Source organism: Gadus macrocephalus, chromosome 18 (genome assembly GCF_031168955.1).
Source record: "Gadus macrocephalus chromosome 18, ASM3116895v1".
Lineage (NCBI taxonomy): Eukaryota > Metazoa > Chordata > Actinopteri > Gadiformes > Gadidae > Gadus > Gadus macrocephalus.
Window position 1 is genome coordinate 7,597,311 of NC_082399.1, and position 19,035 is coordinate 7,616,345.

General features: G+C 46.3%; 1 protein-coding gene across 10 annotated transcripts in view; it reads right to left on the minus strand.

Annotated features, from left to right (window-relative positions):
• Positions 1-19,035, minus strand: part of LOC132446434 (calcium-activated potassium channel subunit alpha-1a) — a 78,691-nt gene that overhangs the window by 39,439 nt on the left and 20,217 nt on the right. For all 10 annotated transcript variants that reach the window (XM_060036737.1, XM_060036736.1, XM_060036738.1 and 7 more), the window contains exons 3-5: positions 4,089-4,150; positions 215-308; positions 8-119 (exon numbers count right to left, since the gene is read on the minus strand). In XM_060036737.1, coding sequence (XP_059892720.1) covers positions 8-119; positions 215-308; positions 4,089-4,150 — 268 coding nt within the window. The remainder of the gene's footprint in view (positions 1-7; positions 120-214; positions 309-4,088; positions 4,151-19,035) is intronic.

The following is a 19,035-nucleotide window of genomic DNA, read 5'->3' on the forward strand; positions in this document are numbered from 1 at the left end:
CCCTCACCTAACCAACTTCTGTTCAGGTAGACGGACACAAAGACGGGAGGCACGGTGAAGAAGTCCACCACGGAATTGACCTCCAGCCAGAACCACAGCTTGTCGTTGGCAGCGATGAACTGGGAACAATGGACAAAGAAGGCACGGTGATTACTCTCCACAGCCCATGTATGGCTCTGGAGAGTAACTTATGGAACAGTGTGGCTGTACTCACGCGCAGGCCAAAGTAGAGCAGGAAGAACACGTTGAACGCCATGTCGATCTGCAGCGTGTAGTCCTCGTAGAAGTAGTGGCAGGACTCGATAGCACTGCAGAGTAGAAGAGAGAGACAAACATGTCAGGCCCAATAATAACATAGGGAGGGGGATGATGGGGAATAACTCTACCATACATATATATTATGACATTATTAAATGGCACACATATGCATTCTTCGTTTTCCTGAAGATGCAATCCAAATATTTACACAACATAGATTAATCTTTAAAGTGCAATAGGGAATCGTTTTCTCAAAAGGATGTTTCACTGTTAAGAAAGAGACATGCATTCATTGTCCGTACAAGCAATAACTTGAGTAGTATGCTTGGTTAACCCTTAAATAACTGCCAAACGTGTCTCAGGAATAAGCCTTATTCGCCCACGCAATACGGCTTGTTTCTAAGCGTGCCCTTTTCCATTTTCTTTCATCAATGTGGCTGCCTTTCCTACCTCTGTAGACACGATCAATGTTTTTTTTTTAGTTGGCTATTAGAAGCTATCAGGCTAGATGGAAATGCAAAGCAAGAAGCAGTAGTTTAAGGGTTAAATACATGCAGGGTTCATATCGTTTCTCTATGTGATCAAGCAGCAATGGCGGATGCTAGCAATGTAGTGGAGTCTCACCCTCAAAAAACTTGTTATCTGGCAATAAGAATTCACATAAACAATAAAGAGAAATAAGTCACCACGTCAGGGCTCGGCAAATGGCAATACATTCATTGCATGGGTTAGTAAAGGGTACTTCCTGAATGGGGTGGAACCTGCTGTTTTGGGAAGATTCAAGCCATACGTCTGTAATCGGCAAACAATTGGGGGAAAATAAAACAAATAGAACAGACCATTCCCCCAATAGCGTGTATTATTGTTGGACTTTGCCATTGAACCATTTAATCGACAATTGGACATTGAATCCCGCCATGTTTACCATGAGGGCAGTGAAGGAGTTAACAATGGATTTCAGCAACTGTTAATCATGGATCATGCAATTGTTATGGCTTGGGTGTGTAGGCGAGGTTTAGTTTTTCCTTAGGGTAGGTTAGTGACTTGCGTATGTTAAGTGTGTTTCAGTTGGTTAAAGTTTTGTGTGTTTCACATAGGCAACATTGGTGCATCCTCCCTCTACAACAAACTGTCTTTCTTGTTGTACCGCTATAGTGAATGGTGTGCACCGTCTATTGATCCATAAAAACTACTCAAAACACGTTTTAATACCACTCAGAATGAGGGCGGACACATTTTTTACGCAACGGTTTATTAACTACCTGGGATAAAGTATTTTTCATCAAGTGGGCTTTATGGGTTGATACTAAAATGCCACAGGGATTATATTGGGGTTGCTCGGATGTATGTGATGTCAAGGTTCTTCTCACACACACACAAACACACACACACACACCAAGACCGATGTTCAATCTGGTGCCCCTCTTACAATAGTCTAGCACTTCTCCCTGATTCTTTGCAAAGATGCCCGGGCCACAGTAATGGCTGTCGTATAGCAGGCAGACCAGGCCAGAGTAATGACCGCAACGGGCCGAATCTGCTCTGCTGAATAATTGAGTTCCAGAGAGGGGCCTGGTCAGGAAGCGACAGCGGCTGTCATATATGTAACCCCCCCCACCACACACACACACACACACACACACACACACACACACACACACACACACACACACACACACACACACACACACACACACACACACACACACACACACACACACACACACACACACACACACACACACACACACACCTCTCTTCCACTGGCTATAGGCCGATATAAGCCCCAGGCTGAACCTGAATAAAACACACTAGGATACTCATTGAATGTGGTGAGAAATGGAGATGGTCATCTGCTCAAGTCAAGATTGACATTGGCAGGATGACTCAAGAGAGAGACCCGCGGCAATACATAATAATGGTATCACGGTGAATCTTATGTCCCCATAGGGCAAGCCTCTTGTTCTACAGGGACCGGGCGTATTGGCAATTATACAATGGGTGTCGGAATTATTCCAAGCCAGGTCACAAGACACACCTGGGAGGGTGCAGCAAAGCCTTATTATGGGAGACGACAATTCGGGACAGCTGACAGGTGCACAGAGATCCTAAATTAGTGTCACAAAACGATGTGAAAAAAAATCGTAAAAAGTCGAAAGAAAAGTATCTGTAGGCCTGAAGATGACGGAGAAGATGGATGTGAAAACCCATCGCAGGGATATAATTGTAATGTAGGACATTCCGCATCGAAAGTTAGAAAAAAGCACACTATCTGACACAATGGAGTAATGAACAGCGTGCCGGAGAAGCTATGCAACACTTTCCAGACTCTTTCTAGGTCGGGTGTCAACCGGAAGAGAAAAAGTTATCCATGCAGGAGGTTTTATCTGTGCTCCGGAAAATAAAAAGTATTTTCTTTTTAGCACGGTGATGTAAGAATTTCCTGTTGACTTCCTGTCCGTGGCGGCGGCTAGGTGTACCGGTCCTCCCTGCCGGAGGGAAAACCCCCCAGGGCTAATTAGGGAGCCGGCGGCTTCTGTGGCAGTCAGCCGATGCTTGCAAGAGGGGGGCGCCCAGGGGAGTACGCCAACTTCCTGTACTTTGGCCCTCGGTAAGAGGCTGGCTTGGTGGACAGGGGCGTTAAAGATAGGATCTCTAAGATCTAAAAGTTAGACTTTAATATAAAAACTAGAACAAAGACAGACCCCTCCCCTCTTAACACCACCACCGCCACCACATGACTCACGCCATTCTGGATAAAACGTCGAAACATTATTCATGGCACGGCGTGTGCGTCGCCAACAAGGGCATCGCTAATGCGTACGGAGGGCGAGGCGAGGGGTCAAAGGTCACTCTTCATCCGCCGAGAAGGGCCATTGGACACTGCGGGCCGGGCCGAGGGGAAGGGAAGACACAGATGGCGTCGCCGATGGGCCGTAACTCTACCTTCTGGTTTTTCCACATAATTACACGAGACCACGCTCACCATGCGGAGCCTGTGCAGAGCCACACAAAGCCCCCCGCCTCATATGCAGTCTAATGAAATGACATCAACCCACGCGGCCCACCAAGAGTACAACGGGCAGAAAGTAAGCCCTGTCCGTTAGAAAGAAAAAACGATTCCCCCCCCCCCCCCCCCCGCAACATTCTTTTATATTGACTTCCTTTGCTGAGGCCCTGATGAAAGCGTGTGTTTGTGGTGGCTGCTGCTCTTCTGCTGACTAATGGAATGTCCAGACGAACGGTAAACAGAATTGGTAAACTGTTGCGCTGGGAGCTCACAAAGCCGGGAGGCTCTGTTCCCGGAGACTGATGAGCGATGGCGATTGTTCTGGAACGTCGCTCCCGTTCCTGTTTCCTGTCTCCAAGCCCTGCAGATTAGTGCAGCTCCATCTGAACACGATAAGTGTGTTTTTACCACCTTGAGGTAGCCCGAGGGAACCCATAGGGGGAGTGGTCTCCAACTAGAATCATGCAGCACACAGTTCATGGACGACATTTATGAATCGTTTTATGCGTAAAAGGCGATGAGTTTGTGGTTTATCTTGGGTGGAAGGGTGACTATGGGCTACTGTCCTGTTCTGTGACACCGGAGCGATAGGGATAGCCTAGAATCCCAGGTGTCAAAGTTCAAAGCTTGCGTTATGCTTGGAAAGACACCTGTGTGGTGGAAATACATTTCATCCTGTTTCAATCACGCACTCTGCTGCGCAGCGGCAAGAGACAAGGTGGGCTGTGACGTGGTTGTCAGCTCAGAGAGAGAGAGAGTTATCCTTATACAAGATATGAGATTGTAATTCACGCAACAAAACAAAATATGAAATACTTACTCGGAGGAATCGATGAAGTATATTACAAGGGCACCGATGCTGAGGGCAAAGACGAGCACCACCTGAAATATAATAAAAACAATGAAAGAAATGGATGAATGAAAAGACAGAAATACACAGAGGTACAGCTGCAGGATTCCCGGCAGTTAAAAAAACGGTTAAAGTTGATGGCTTTCTGTCTTTGGCTTTCGTTGTGTTGGACGACATGTCATGTTGACCAGGGCCACACACATATCTGTTTTTGTTTACCATGACCTTTGACATTTAAAGGCTCAGGAGAAAGGAATGCAGCAGTTGTTAATGTCCAGAAGTCATTTGTTTTTTGGAAGAGGCTGACTAACTAAAACCACAGCGATTCCTATGTTTGCCACTCACCGTCTCAAAGAAGACCTGTTCAAGAGGTTCACAAAGCTTGAGTTTCATTCACACACCATGTCCCACTCCTATGCTACCTTTACCATACTGCTCGTCATGCATTGAATTATTGTGTTTGACTTTAAATGCATTCATGTATTCATTGACACACACAAACATTCATGAATGTAGACTTCAATTCATACGTCAGTCTTTGATTCTCTCTCTCTCTCACGCACAACCAAACACCCAAGCACAGCCAGAGGCCCTGACCCACAAACAAACACACACACACAGATAAACACAAGTCCATTAACTAAACAAGCTCCTCCGCTGTAGTGCACCTCATGAACTGTCAATTGTAAATATATTGTAGTGTTTTTATAACGGGCATAAACACACACAAATACAAACGCACACAAACACACACAGGAGAGCGGCACTACCATACCGTTGGCGATGCTATGCAGCTTGTAAAATTGTCAGTGTGTGTGTGTGTGTGTGTGTGTGTGTGTGTGTGTGTGTGTGTATGAAAATGTGCATGTGTGTGTGTGTACGTATGTGTGTGCTTGCCCCCCCCCCCCCCCCCCCCCCGCTCCTTGACCACCTTGACTAAGACATTTTCTGGGTTAAACACTGGCATGTATACATTGGTGTGTATGAGTGTGCGTGCGTGTGTGTATGAGTGTGTGTGTGGCTCCCATTTTGTCCGTTCCTGAGAGGGCCATCCCCCGCCACTCCAAGAACCCACCGCGACGCCACAGAAGCAAAGGCTCCAGACATGCTAGCATTGCCAGGCGGACGCACTCTTCCTGTGACATCCGCAAACCATGACAAACACACACGGAGCGCTGAGAGTGAATCAATATAACGGTCCTTGTCTGTGTGGCCATGTTTCCCCCTGTGGCGGACACAGGGGGGAAACATGGCCGCAGGAAGGAAGAAACAGTCAATGTCCATGATGGAACTGGGAACCAGAGCGTCTACTCCTGTACCATGTGACTGAGCAGCCTTTGCAGCTGACGCTAGCAGAGGCAATAAGGCTACACAATAATAATAATAATAATAACAATAAAAGCAACCCAATAATACAACCATTAAGATAACCGTGTTTGAAACGGGTGTACTGAGAGAGATTTTGTGAACAAAACTTAATTTCAATATAAACATCATCATATAAATAAAATTGATTTTTTTAAGGGGTAACAAGCATTCCACTGTTGTTGCATGTGCCATGCATATGACTCATTCACCTGGAAACAGACTCTTAAACTTGAATAAACTGTTATTTTAACCAGCTCTACAAATACTTCATTTCAAAGGTTAGACTTTCATCAAATTGACCCATGTTATTACTTTAATCAACACTCAAGGACACGCATTACATCAGAGGATGAGAATGTGGCCTAAGCAACCCGCATTCTAAAAGTCATTATGATATTATAAATGGAGGGAGGACGGCAGGGGAGGGAGGGGGGAGGGAGGGAGGGAGGGAGGGAGGAAGGGAGGAAGGGTTGAGGATTGCGGAGTTAATCCGCGGAGACAAAAGCCGTCTCCACGCAGAGAACACGTTTAACATAATGCACTTCAGAAGTTGTCTGTGACCTCTCGTGCCGTAGCCGACTAAGAAGCCTCACAATGGGTCCCCACGCGCACGGAGGCCAAAAGGGCGTAAATAATGGATAAGCTCAGGGCCCAGTCATTTCCATGATGTGCAATTGCATTGTCACCGCACAATTGACGTCTCCGTAATGAGAAAACACCTCCATGCATTTTTTATCTCTCTCCCCACCCCCCCTTCCCCTCCCCCTAGTCCCCTCCCGCATCTTTAATAGGACAGGAGGTGTCTTTATGTCTTTAGCCATGGGGGGGGGGGGGGGGGGGGCTGGACGAAGAAGAAGACAAAAAGGTAATTGCAACATGATGAAGGCTGCTCGTCGCCAGGGCTAAATGAAATCTCCCACGTTAGATCAAACACTGCCTGCAAGGCTAAGAAAGGGGGGCTGCTGGGGTAAACCATCACCCTTGTTCTGACAGGGAGGTTGTGCCAATGATGTTCCAGCCTTTATCTCCGGCCAGGGCAGAAATACAACGAAAAGGCAGACACCGTCCCATCTGTATCTCGATCTGTCGGCAGGGAGGCTACTATCCACAAGGGGGCACGTTGCGCTGGGGTTTAGCCCATGGATGTAAGCCCTCCACCCCCGTGTTTGTCTGGTAGCCTAAGCTGTGTTTCAATGCTATGCACTGGGAGCTCACTGGCAGCTACAGATAACTGCTACCATCAACACATCTGGGCTGATTCCAAAAGGTAGAATTAATAGTATAACTGCCGTAATAATTCTCCTCTTTGGCCCCACCATGGGGAAGTTTTGCTACGATTGTTACAATCAAAACACAATTTACCCGATAAATTGGTTAACATTGAATCCTTCAGTTGTTGTTGTTTTCGTTCACTGTTAGGCAACCGTTTATAGCTGTGCTAACGTAATTGCACAAGGATTTTCTTATCATCAATTAGCCTTTTAATTAGGCTAACTAAATAATGTACCATTAGAACACAGGAGTGATGGTTGCTGGAAATAGACCTCTGTACACCTTATTATTTACCACATTAACTTAAGACTGTATTTCAGATTGATTTAATGTTATCTTCATTGAAAAAAAACAATGTTTTTCTTTCAAAACTAAGGACATTTCCAAGTGACCCCAAACCTTTTAGCGGTAGTCTACATCTTAATCAGCCCAATATTATTACTAGAATTGCTGTTGCTCCCAAGCAAGACATCGTCGTACTTCTAGCAGCGATGCCCCCGTTACCAGCAGCCTAAGTCCCCTACCCACCACCCACCAGCCCCCCCCCCCCCCCCCCTCCCCCTTCCATCGCACACTTCCACAAAAAAAAAAAATCACACCTTTCAGGGGCCAGAATACTTAGCGCCCTGAGCAGCGCTTTACTCTGGAAGCGAAGCGGAGTCCCTCGACCCCACATTCACCGCCGATACGAGCTCCTCGGTGGAAGACGCCGCGCCCAGTGTCACACGGTTTTACTACACGGTTGACACAGCCCACATCATGTCACGGTAACTAATGTGTGCTATTACGCCTAATGTGCCCAATTTCTCCACAGACAGAAACGACTGTTTGAGGCCAGTTCCCCCACCCCCCCCCCCCTCCCCGCGGCAGCTCACTTGGCGAGGGATCCGATGTGGTAAACGTCGGTCTCAATGAGGACGCTGCTCCACAGCGCTGGGCCATTCAGCGCTTGGAGCACCCTCCAGGCCTCCACTTAGAGGCTGACTCACCGACGGGAAAGGCATTGTGAGATACAAGCGAGTCGAGTGAGAGAGAGGACTCCTTGACCGGGTTCGGCTGAGAAACTCGCACGGACTGACTCTGGGAAAAGAGGGGGTGGCGCTCAGATAGGGCTGCTGCTCGATTATGGAAAAATATCATATTCACGATTAATTTGGTCGATATTGAAATCCAGGTTATTCAAATTATTATTTTTGAGTTTGAAAACATGATGCATTTATTAAGCATTCCTCTCCAAAAGAAAACGCTGTAACTGAGAACTTCCCCTTAAAAAAAATACACTAAATGTTCAAATAGATAATGTTCAAATAGGTATCCAGCTGTTCTGAAATTTCTAGAAACATTCAATGAATACAAATACTATCAAGTTGAAACTAAACAAAATCGATTCAACCTGATTATATTAGTTTGACGTAAAAATCTAAATCGCGATCAAAATCAGATTAATCGCACAGCACTACTCTCTGACAGCATCGCCTGTCAGGTCAGATGGGATGTGTCATTTAAATGATGGTGTAGGTGAGGTTTGAGAGCAGGAAAGAGAGAGAGAGCAGAAATGGTGTGGAAAGGAGAATTAGGCAGCCAAAATAATGTCCCCTCCCTCTCTGTGTTTCTCAGCCATTGAGAAGCGATGCATTATACACACCTGTGATTGACAGTCAAGATGCTATCCCCGAACCAATCAAGGAAGAGATGCCAGAAATGAGCTGGGATAAGCCAGGAGAGAAGTATAAAAATCTAAATTGGCTCTTATAGGGGCAGGCGCAGTCTACTCGATATTCACTCAGCGCATACTCAGTAAAAGCTGACCGAGGGCTTTGGCATTTCTTTGAAATTACACTCAAATAATGGCTCATAAATCATACCTACCTCACCCCTCATACATATATTCTACCAAAAAAGAAAACTGCCCTTTTCTGTATCATCAATTGGCCTCTTTTGGGCCACAGATGACGACTTTGGCTAGTCCTGGCAGATGTGTCCCCTGAGCCGCGCCGATCAGCCTCCACAATAGTAAAAAACAGATCACTTCCAACGCTCCATCTATAACCGAACCGGCTGAAGCCAGGGGTCAGCATGTTCCGAAATTTCTTAAAGCCTGTAGTTACCGGGGTGGGCGGGAGGGCGAGAGGGGGGAGGGCGGGAGGGTAGGGGATCAGAGAGGCCATTGGGGGGAAGCCAGAGATTTGTGCATCGGCTCCATTCACTGCATCTTTGTTCACAGGAAAAGCTGCTGCCCTGGATCTGAATCTGCCACCGGCTCCACCGATGGAGAGGTTGCACTAGGACAGGTCACATCCAACAACGGGGGGGGGAGAGGACCCCAGCCCGGGGAGACTTTCTTGCCCTAACTTTCGGTTGCTGGAAAAGCTCATTAAACGTCTAAAAACCTGCGCGTCGATGCACCTCCGGGGTGACTGCTGAGCAGCAGAGCCCGGGTTCCGGTGGACCAGAGGTCTGCTCCGGCTAAAATAAGCACAGCCGGAAGGCCGCCCGTGGGAAATACAGGGCCGACCCATCTGTCCCCCTGTCCTGACGAGGAAATGCCACGCTGGATGTCATCTGCCACTCTGGACAAAATGTCACTCGTTAGGGGGGAAAGGGGTGCATACTAATGTCACTCATTGACATTCTTCGGCTGAACACTCCGGGCTGTCTGCCTCGACATGGATTACAATCGACTGGAGCCCTGTCTTTTAAAATGATAAAGTGACGTTATTGAGATGTGGTTCACTTAGGGGTATTGGCGTCTCATTTACATTGTATTGGAGTGGATTGGGTGTGATCACCGCTGCATAATTACAAATGCTGCCAAAAAATAATAATACAGGAGGCTTATTATTGCAAGGTGGAAGATCCAATATTTAAAACAGTAGGATCAGGATGGTTAAATACTCAATACATGGAAGTGCTCAATGATTACAAAGGTTTCTTCGAGTAGCCGTCCGAGAGAAGGCCTCCTTGCGTCCGATCCGTTTAAGGGCGGAGCGACGGACGGGGATTTATGTGGGTGGGGCTGAATTGATGAACACGTCCTTGGCGCTGCAAATCTATCCACTTAGAGGACAGGAGGAGCAGAAAAGGCTGCTGGGGCGGCTGGGCGGCGTTCAGGCTGTAATCGGCTGGAGGAGTCGGCGACCACGGATTGATCCGCATGTTTACAACTACACCCATAAAGGCCTCCATCCGCCGCAGAACAGGAACCGTAACGGTGGAGGAGGGAGGCAGGGGGGGGACTTTTACAACACACATACAACACACACAACACGCTAATAAGGGGACCTGACATCCACAATGTCTTGTTTTTTAAAAAATGTATGATGACTATATGCTCTGCAAGGTGACCTTGGGTGTCTTGAAAGGCGCCTCTAAATGAAATGTATTATTATTATTATCATTAACGAGAGAGTCCGTGGCAATTAGGGCCGACAGCAGGGGATGTTACCGGACAGCACACATGTGCACGTAACACACACACACACACACACAGAAAAGTAAACACCAAGAGTGTATGTATAAAGATGTATATTGTATAAATATAAATATATATATATGCAGTATATAGCAACTCTTGCCCACGTCAAAGAGGAGGTGTTGGAGACATTACTGACGCACATAATTAGGAACAAGGATATTACGAGAACCATTGCCTTTACAGAGAGCTGTCATGCAGTAAAGAAGGACAAGGCCAGGGTCATTCTATTTTCATAAGTGACAATGTTTCTTTCTCCTGTTTACAAGCCAAGTCTAGTGAATAGACACCTACATCCTGTAACTGACTATTTGCATTGGTGTCCAAGCCCATACTTAAGATGAGAATGAATAGATATGGCCCCAAGGGTAAACAATATATATTGCTTATCGCCCGAACGTCAATATTTGTGAGCATAATTATGTTTGCCTGGCGAGACTTATCACTTCATCTCATCATTTTTTATCTTCGGTCTAAGTTGACTAGAAGAGAAATACATTTAATTCACTGAGGCCTGGTGTCAAAAAATCTCCCTTCAGATGAATAATGTAAAGTCTAATAGCAGAGAACCTCAAATCATTGGGAAAGGTTGGTTACACTTTCTTTTGCATTATATGTTTTGCCAAGCTCGTAATAAACAGCAAACACAAACTCGGCCAGCACTAGTAAACAATAAAAGTGTCTGTAAATGTTTCACTAATTTCAATCCCCTTCTGAAAGCTTTATTCAATCACGCAAATGAGTTACTCCTCAGTAGAATATCTCCGTAACCAAACAGGGAACAAGGCTTGACTCCGCCCCTTTCCGTTTCTTGTTTCCAGCTGCAGAAGTTCTGCTGTATCATAGTATCAAAGTAGGACTGGCCTCCCTGTCTCTCAGTTTTTAATCCTAGAACTGTGATAGTTTACAGACTAAATTGTTGATTACAATCAGATTACAAGCATTTTGTAGTGTTTGTCTCTCTGATGCCCTACTAGAGTTAGACACAACAACAGGCAATCTGGTATGAGCTGGGGTGATCCTGATCTAATCTTCTCGGAAAACCGCTCCTTTCCCTCATCCAGATTTACCGCGTAGGGCAGACACCAGGGCGTGATGTCTTAAAAGTACAGCTGCATCGCTGGGAGAGGCCTAAGCTGGTGTTCACCGTCTGCGTTGACCGCGTGTGTGTGTGTTAACTGTGCGTGCATGCGTGCTTGCGTGTGCGTGTTAACCATGTGTGTATCTTGTGTGTGTGTGTGTATTCACCGTGTGCGTACGTGCGTGTGTCATTTGCGGAGAAAGGGAAAAATACAAAATGAATGCTAATAAGGGGACCTGGCTTGTACTCTTGTGGACCTGGCATCCTCCTTAAGTGAGAGAGAGTGAGGGAAAGTGAGAGACAGAGACAGAGACAGAGACAGAGACAGAGACAGAGACAGAGACAGAGACAGAGACAGAGGCAGAGGCAGAGACAGAGGCAGAGGCAGAGAGAGGGAGAGCAATATCTATCCACAGGTGATCGGTCTGTCTCTCTGTCTATGTTTCTGTGTTTCTGTGTCTCCATAGGAAAATGTATACGCTTTTGAAGTTGTTTTTTCTGATCCTTGTCAGCGGTAATCACAAGCTTTCCAAAACATATTATACTGTGTTTCCCAAAGTGTATTAGTCATTCTAACAGAGCTGCTTCGATTGTTGCTTTAACCCTCCTGAAGTTCAGTTTAGCCATCAGCAAGTTAATGACCATAGTTTATGGCTAGCGTATGGTTCCATTGCCATATATGGGGAGTAGCCAACGTTAAAGGTCTACGACAACATAGACTAAGAGCCAAGTGAGCTATCATATCTAGAGTCTAAGCGTTCCGCATCAGTAATGCTTTTGACATCTGCCGTGCAGTGTAATAGCACACGTACATGGAGACGGAAGAGCACGCAAGTAAGAGAGAGTCCGCTCATCATTTAGACGACATAACAAATTACATTACAGCTTAGTTATCCATGGTGATGGGAAATGACACTGTTTGACGCGCCATTCATAATCACTCTTCAATCAATCTTCTTGAAAATAGAACCGTCTTCCTACTAGCCTGCTTGCCTGTCTGTCTGTCTGCGTGTCTGTCTGTTTGACAATTGTCAATGTGCCATGTCATGTCAGAATGGTACTATCACACTAAGCCAGACAATGGCTGCATGACATCAATGACCAATGTCAGAGTCTTCATCTTAACCTACTGTATCTCAAGTAGTTTGACAGGATAGAAGAGTTAGCTAGCACAGTAGCACAAGGGACCTACTGGTGCGGTTTGACAAATCAGGTGAATAACGCAATAAGCAATCAGGGAATACACTAAGTTTCCAAGTGTTTGTTGTAGTTTTGGGAATTTGTAGTATTTCTTATGGCCTAGTAAAGAGTCACTATGTTAATGTATGGTGGGAGCTAGATATCGCTAAGAGTCAGCACTACTCGCCTGCTGTTTAAAGTTCACTGGTCAGTGTTCCAGGATATGTCAGCAGAGAATGAACCAACAACAAAGCACAGCACCCCTGGTGACAATTTAATTTAATTTCACCATGGCCAAAAACCAAGACCATCCATCAAGGGCCATTATATCAGCTCTGAGAGCAGTTGGCCTGTACATCTCTCAGTGTGATCAATGTGTTCTTAGAATAGCCACCGCTAAGCAGGGCTTCATCCATGGGGTTTTCCCTTTCATGCCTGTAAAGTCAACACACACGTACACACACGTGGGTTAAAACCGCTGGAGGGGGCGCAGGATTTCGCATTTATCTCCTCGATGTAAGTGTATTAGTTCTTTGTTAGTTTCTGTGCCTTTCCTGAGAGGCTTCATGCTGCCTCCTTCAAGTGACTGGGGCTCGAGTGGTTGCATGAGGAAACACACACGACAGAAATGCAGTATATTTACCAGCATAGATGCAGGTCAGCTCATATTCAGGGGATCTCGTATTATTATTTTTTCGAGTCTATTTATAATATATTCATAATCACTGTATCATACTTGCATGTACCAAAGGTTGCTTGCTCCAGCGAACCCAACTCCCTTTTTAATTGTTTTCATTAGTTTGTCATTTTTGTTTTTGTTTCACAGTAATTAAGAAACGGCCCCGGGGAATGGGTCCTGGTGGCTCGTTAAAAGCATTCAACCCCCCTCACCCCCACCTGAACTCTCCATCCTCCCTTTCCTCCCCCCCGTCCCCCCCAAGGAGAACCGCAACAAAAGCCTCTCTGCTATCAGTGTGCTCGCTGGGGGGTTCGTCAGAGAGCGGGTGGAGGAACGGCCGGGGCTGGGGAGGTTCGGGGTGACGTCACGGGGAGAGAACACCAACGCACCGCCACCGCCACAGAGACGCTCCGGAGCCCAGAGTGGAAAACTGGAAGGGCGGTGGAGGGTGTTTTGTTTTATAGCCGTCGCTCCACAGGCGGTGGCCGGCCGTGTATCCTCTACAACAGGGGTGCCCAACCAGTCGATCGCGATCTACCAGTCGATCGCCGACAGATCCCAAGTCGATCGCGAGGGGTGAAGAAAAAAAAAAATAATAATAATAATATATATATTTTTTTTTTAATAAAATAAAATTTGCGCGGCACATATACGCGCGGTAGCGCATGCGCTGTCAACAGCAGTTGAAGGTAGGTTTGCTGGTAGATCTCGGGAGGTTGGCTACTTGAAAAGTAGATCTTGGGTCAAAAAAGGTTGGGCACCCCTGCTCTACAACGTCTTTTGACACAATTTTCTTTGGTATTGCAAAAGCTTCGTTCCATCTCATTTTGGTCAGCAGGTTGCAATTCGTACGGACTTCCTGAATGGTAACCTAAGCATGTCACCACCGATGATTGTATTCAAGTGTGTGGACGAGAAAAAATGGAAGGTTTTTTTGTGAGGTGTGGTCGATTTATTGAAGGATAAGGTTCTCCTGGGATGAACCACCTAGCTCGCACTTCCGGCCAAGGAACGCAAACATATTGATTAACATGATTTCATGTCTCCACTGCTCTGTTTATCCCCTATTGGATTGATAGTGTGCGCAATAAAAAAAGGCGGATGAACCAAACGTACACACAATGAACAAACTCGGGATACAAAATAAATAGCAATAATGTGGTACATCCTTTCCAACATTGGATGTACTGCGTGTAGAGGCCATCATATTGAAAGCTAGGGGAGTTTTCACAACCAACAAGGTCGAAAACAGCGCCTTGACTCACATGAACCTAAATCAATCTCTTAACTCAGTGGTTAGCGGTTATGAAACCAGCTGACTAGGAACACAATGGGCAGTAATTAATGCCTGCTCCAACCCGGACGCCGTGGATCTTATATTGTGTTTGTGTAATGCGGCTTTGAGAGGGCTCCATTAATACATAACTAAAGACCTGGTGCAACTGAGGCTGTGAAGCAATATAAACAAAACAGATGGGACTATTCCTGCACCATTACGTATGACGGTTCGCATGAGACGTGGCTTTGGTAGAATTTATATCAAAGATCCCATTAGTGGAAAATAGAATAGACACAGAGAACAGACAGGGTTACACTGGGCTAGCAAGAACTGATTACGGCAGCTTCATTTTAGAGGCGCATTCAAAATACAGTTATGAAATGTTCTGAAACAGAGCTCTTTGCACGGGTTGCCTATCAGAGGGCCTGCGGTTCTTAGTACGGGGTTTTCCTGATACAACGGTTTGTAACTCTTCCTCAGTGACCCACATTGTAAGAGGAACAGAACAAGCGTCTTGCAATGTGGGCAGAAACAAGCAAACATTGCACCCTCCGTTGCCGCACCTGTAGGTGATGCTTGCTTCGATAGCACAACACGAGTGCCAGTTGACAGATACCAAAAATGGGTTATTCAAATAATTGGTAGTGGATAAACTACCACATTTTCGGGTGGTTTCACAGGCTCCATTTCAAAGGCTTAAAGGACCTACTCAATTATTGGCGAATCAGTGACTGGATCTGCATTTTTTGTAGTCCTTCCTAATTGCTTCACAAAAACATTCACCTCCCTTCCATACATCTACGCCCTCTAATGCAGGCTTTAGAGCAATGATCACATGCATCGGTGTGATTCAGACTGAATTAAAAAGAACAATGTCAATAAAATGACAAAGTGATATCCATGTCTGAGTGGAACGTCGATTTTGCACGGTGGGTTCAGCGTTCTCTCAACTCAACACTTTACCGAGATTAACGTTGAGACCAAGGCCTAAAAAAAAAAAAAGTTTGGTTCCTGTTGGTTGTCAGTTGAGGTCATGGTAGGGAATTTATTTTATTTTTTTATTTTATTTTTTCCAGCGGCAGCGAATGATAGGTAGGTTGTTTTCATTTAAAAACGAGAAAATTCGCTCATCCTTGTACAGAATGAAGAGGTGCTGTACCAAAACGTGATTATAGTTTGCATAAAAAAAATATCTTTTTTTTTTTTTTTTTTTTTTTTTTTTAAAGCTCATAAAATAATTTGGGTCGCACATAAATTGACAGGGTCGGTCGGAAACCGGAACCAAACAAAAAAAATGTTTAGGCCCAAGGAGGGTTACGCGAATGGATGAGGGTTAGGACTAGACAGTATCACACCTACAGTGTCTAAGGGCTTTACAGGCCCACACTTCCAAGGGTACCATGAGAAAAGGGCCCTAGCTGCCGCTCCCTAAGTGAATCCATAAGGATTCTGTCTGAAGTTGATAGTGGGAACTTATTTGAAGGATGTGTATTTCTTCTTTATAAGGTGTCTGCTTTGCACCCTCTTTTCATCCGCCTTTGTGAATATGAGAAAGTACAAACCAGCTCTTCAGGAAGCTGTCTTGCAATGCATAGGGATACTATAGGAACCGTAGGTCAAAACACTTGAGACGATTAACCCTTCCTTTGAATCACGCCCCCCCCCCCCCCCCCCCCCCAAGGGTTGTGTTTCACAAAGTGTAGGTTGCACTGTAACTACCGGCTGTGAGACACTCGATGCGTTGTTTGCTTGACTTGGGGTGACGCTACATTTTGAGTGATCTGATATCAGGAGGGGAGGGGGCGGGGCGGAGTTTACACAAGTTCCTGAGGTGAGCGACACCAGGACCCGGGCATTCAAGGTAACCTCAAACTGTGTCTTATTGTGACCCTGCACACGGTGTACTTCACCGGGGAGGGGGGTGGATTTCTGGTCTATATTTCAGAATGGGAAAGGGTTTGTTGACGTCGTCCTAGATGGACACAGACAGCTAGAAATCCACTCGCTGTGCCGCACACCCGCTGTATAGAAATACTCAAATCCAATATTGGCTAAGCCTTGATTTAAGCCACTATGGAAGGCTTCCAACTACTCTCGCAGTCAAGTATAAAGAGCTTAGGCTGGCGGGTGGGGGCGGAATGGGCCGGTGGGGTAGGAGGGGTGGGTGGATGGGGGACGGGAACGGGATTGGGATTCACATGCGGTCTTCCCCCAGCACAGCATGCAGCTCTTAGGGCTGAACCATGATGTAGCCGTCCAAAAACACCAATTGGTCGGTAGAGACAAAATGGAACTCATTTACCAGTAGCATCAAACATTTCCCACGCACCACTAGGTATAAACCTCGACAAATCCATCACAATAAGTCCATACCCTCCCGCTGCTATTGTTCCTGTTGTTAAAAAGATGAAATCTCTGCACAGGAGGGACATTTTTTCCTGCGATAGGCGAAGCATGTTTTCAATGGAAATCATGGGATGACTCACTGGTCTGGCCTCTCTTTACAGAACGATTCACCCCCCTAGCAGGAGAAGGGGTCCTGTGTGGCCGACAACACAACAATAGGCATGGAAACTCCAATCACGTGGGACAAATGTAAATCGTGTGCCACTGCTGGCTCTCGGGGAACCTTCTCCTTGGCAAAGCAATGGATGAGAAATGATTGTTCTCTGATTGTGGAGGCTCATGCCTTGGGAGAACTCAGCATGACGACAGGTGTTCAGAGAGGGAGCCAGAGTTTTCCCGGATAAAAATAAAGGAAACATGCGAAGGGAATTCACACACTCGAGGAAGGCCTCATGACGATGCGGGGGGGAGGGAGCCCGGATAAATATCGTATTCAAACAAGCCTACACGTTATACAGTGAGATGTCGATAGGACGTTAAAGAACCGTGCAAATGACAATTAAAAAAGGGTAGCGGCGTCCTGGGACATTGCTACATCCATTATCCTATCGGTGTTCATTTTGTGCAAGTGGCTAACGGGATTAATTACATCCAGGTTGCCAAGGGCGGAATGGGTGCACCACACCTCGCCTGATGTAGAGCCCTCCCATCGTCACCGTGCGCCAGATGCTAAATCAAAAGTTCCCTCATTGACGCCTCGGCTACGTCTGTGAGTGGGCCGTTACCCTGGTGGTTTAAAGATGCATTGAAAGGTCTGTAGTGTTTGAAGGTGTTCCAAAACGCTCATTGGAAAAGTATGGAGCCAAATGGCCTTTTGTTTGCTTTATGGACCTGGCTCAGAAAAGCGAGCAATATACCGGCTTTTTATCATGTTATCATGTTGTATCATTTTTATCATCACCTTTTATCATGCGTACAAACACAGACTAGGGGTGTAACCAGGCCTGCTTTAACCTGCCATTGGGCCCTGGGGCTGAGAGGTTTCGTAGGCCCCCTGAGAGGGGATCTTACAATGAAGATGTGTAACTTTTTGGCGGGGGGACGGGGGGGACGGGGGGGACGGGGGGGGGGGAGACAGAATCACATTGTCTTGGACCTTCGCCGATCGGGGGGCCTATCATGGGCCAGTATAGAATAAAAAATAAAGGTTTTTTTAATTTTGATTTTTTTACTGCAGCTCATGATAGGCCCCCCAATCGGTGTAGGCCCTGGGGCTTCAGCCCAGGCAAGCCCGTGCATTAAGGCGGCCTTGGGTGTAACGATACATGTATTCGTATTGAACCGAATCGGTACGGACGTCACGGTTCGGTGCATGGATTTACACAGAGAATACACGAAACACATAAAACTGGCGTGCAATTAATTAATGTCATGCGGAACTAATGTTAGATACGCGAGTTATTCAGGGACAACTAATGCCGCGTTTCAACCGGAGGGTGCCGGTCGGCTCAGTACGCTAAGGTGCGGCACGGATCCATGGACCTATTAAAGAAGCACGGGTCGCGTTTCCACCGCCAAAAGTGGGTGTGACCCAGTCTGAGCCGTATTGAGCCATACTCGTCTCGCTGTACTCCTCCGTTGGGGTACTGAGACGCCTTAAAGGTTGCCCGGCAAGTTTGAGCTACACACACCGTCCGTTGATTGGTCGACAGAATCGCACTTCCGTGAGACAGGGGGATAATAACAAACAAACGCATTATCCGCGAGGTATTTCTGGACAATGGCGAAAGCTTCGTTTATTGAAAAAAATGTTGCACAAAAGTTTCCCGTCCTTCTTGGTCGTCCTACATTGGTGATCTTTGTTCATTGTGCGTGTTCATCTTTTTCCTTGGATTTATTAGCAGGCTACACTGTGTCGGGCTGCTATGAGGTCACAATGCTAACGTAGCTGCCGCGGCTATCGCCATCCCCTTTAACCCACCCCCCCCCCCCCAAACAATCCTATCATTACACATTTCTTTAAAAAAATATAACGGCCAGATTTTTCCTGCTTCTTCCTGCTTGCTTTGCAAAATGGATCCAGTAGACGCTGTAGTGTATTTGCAAAACCGCGATATTATTGGCCAATGGATCCGGCGCTGCCTGAAAGTTGAACACATCTCAAATTCCATCCGTCCGTCGACGGACGGAGGTAGTGTGAACCAAGCTTGACGCCTCGTGCCCATTGCACCGTCAGTCAAA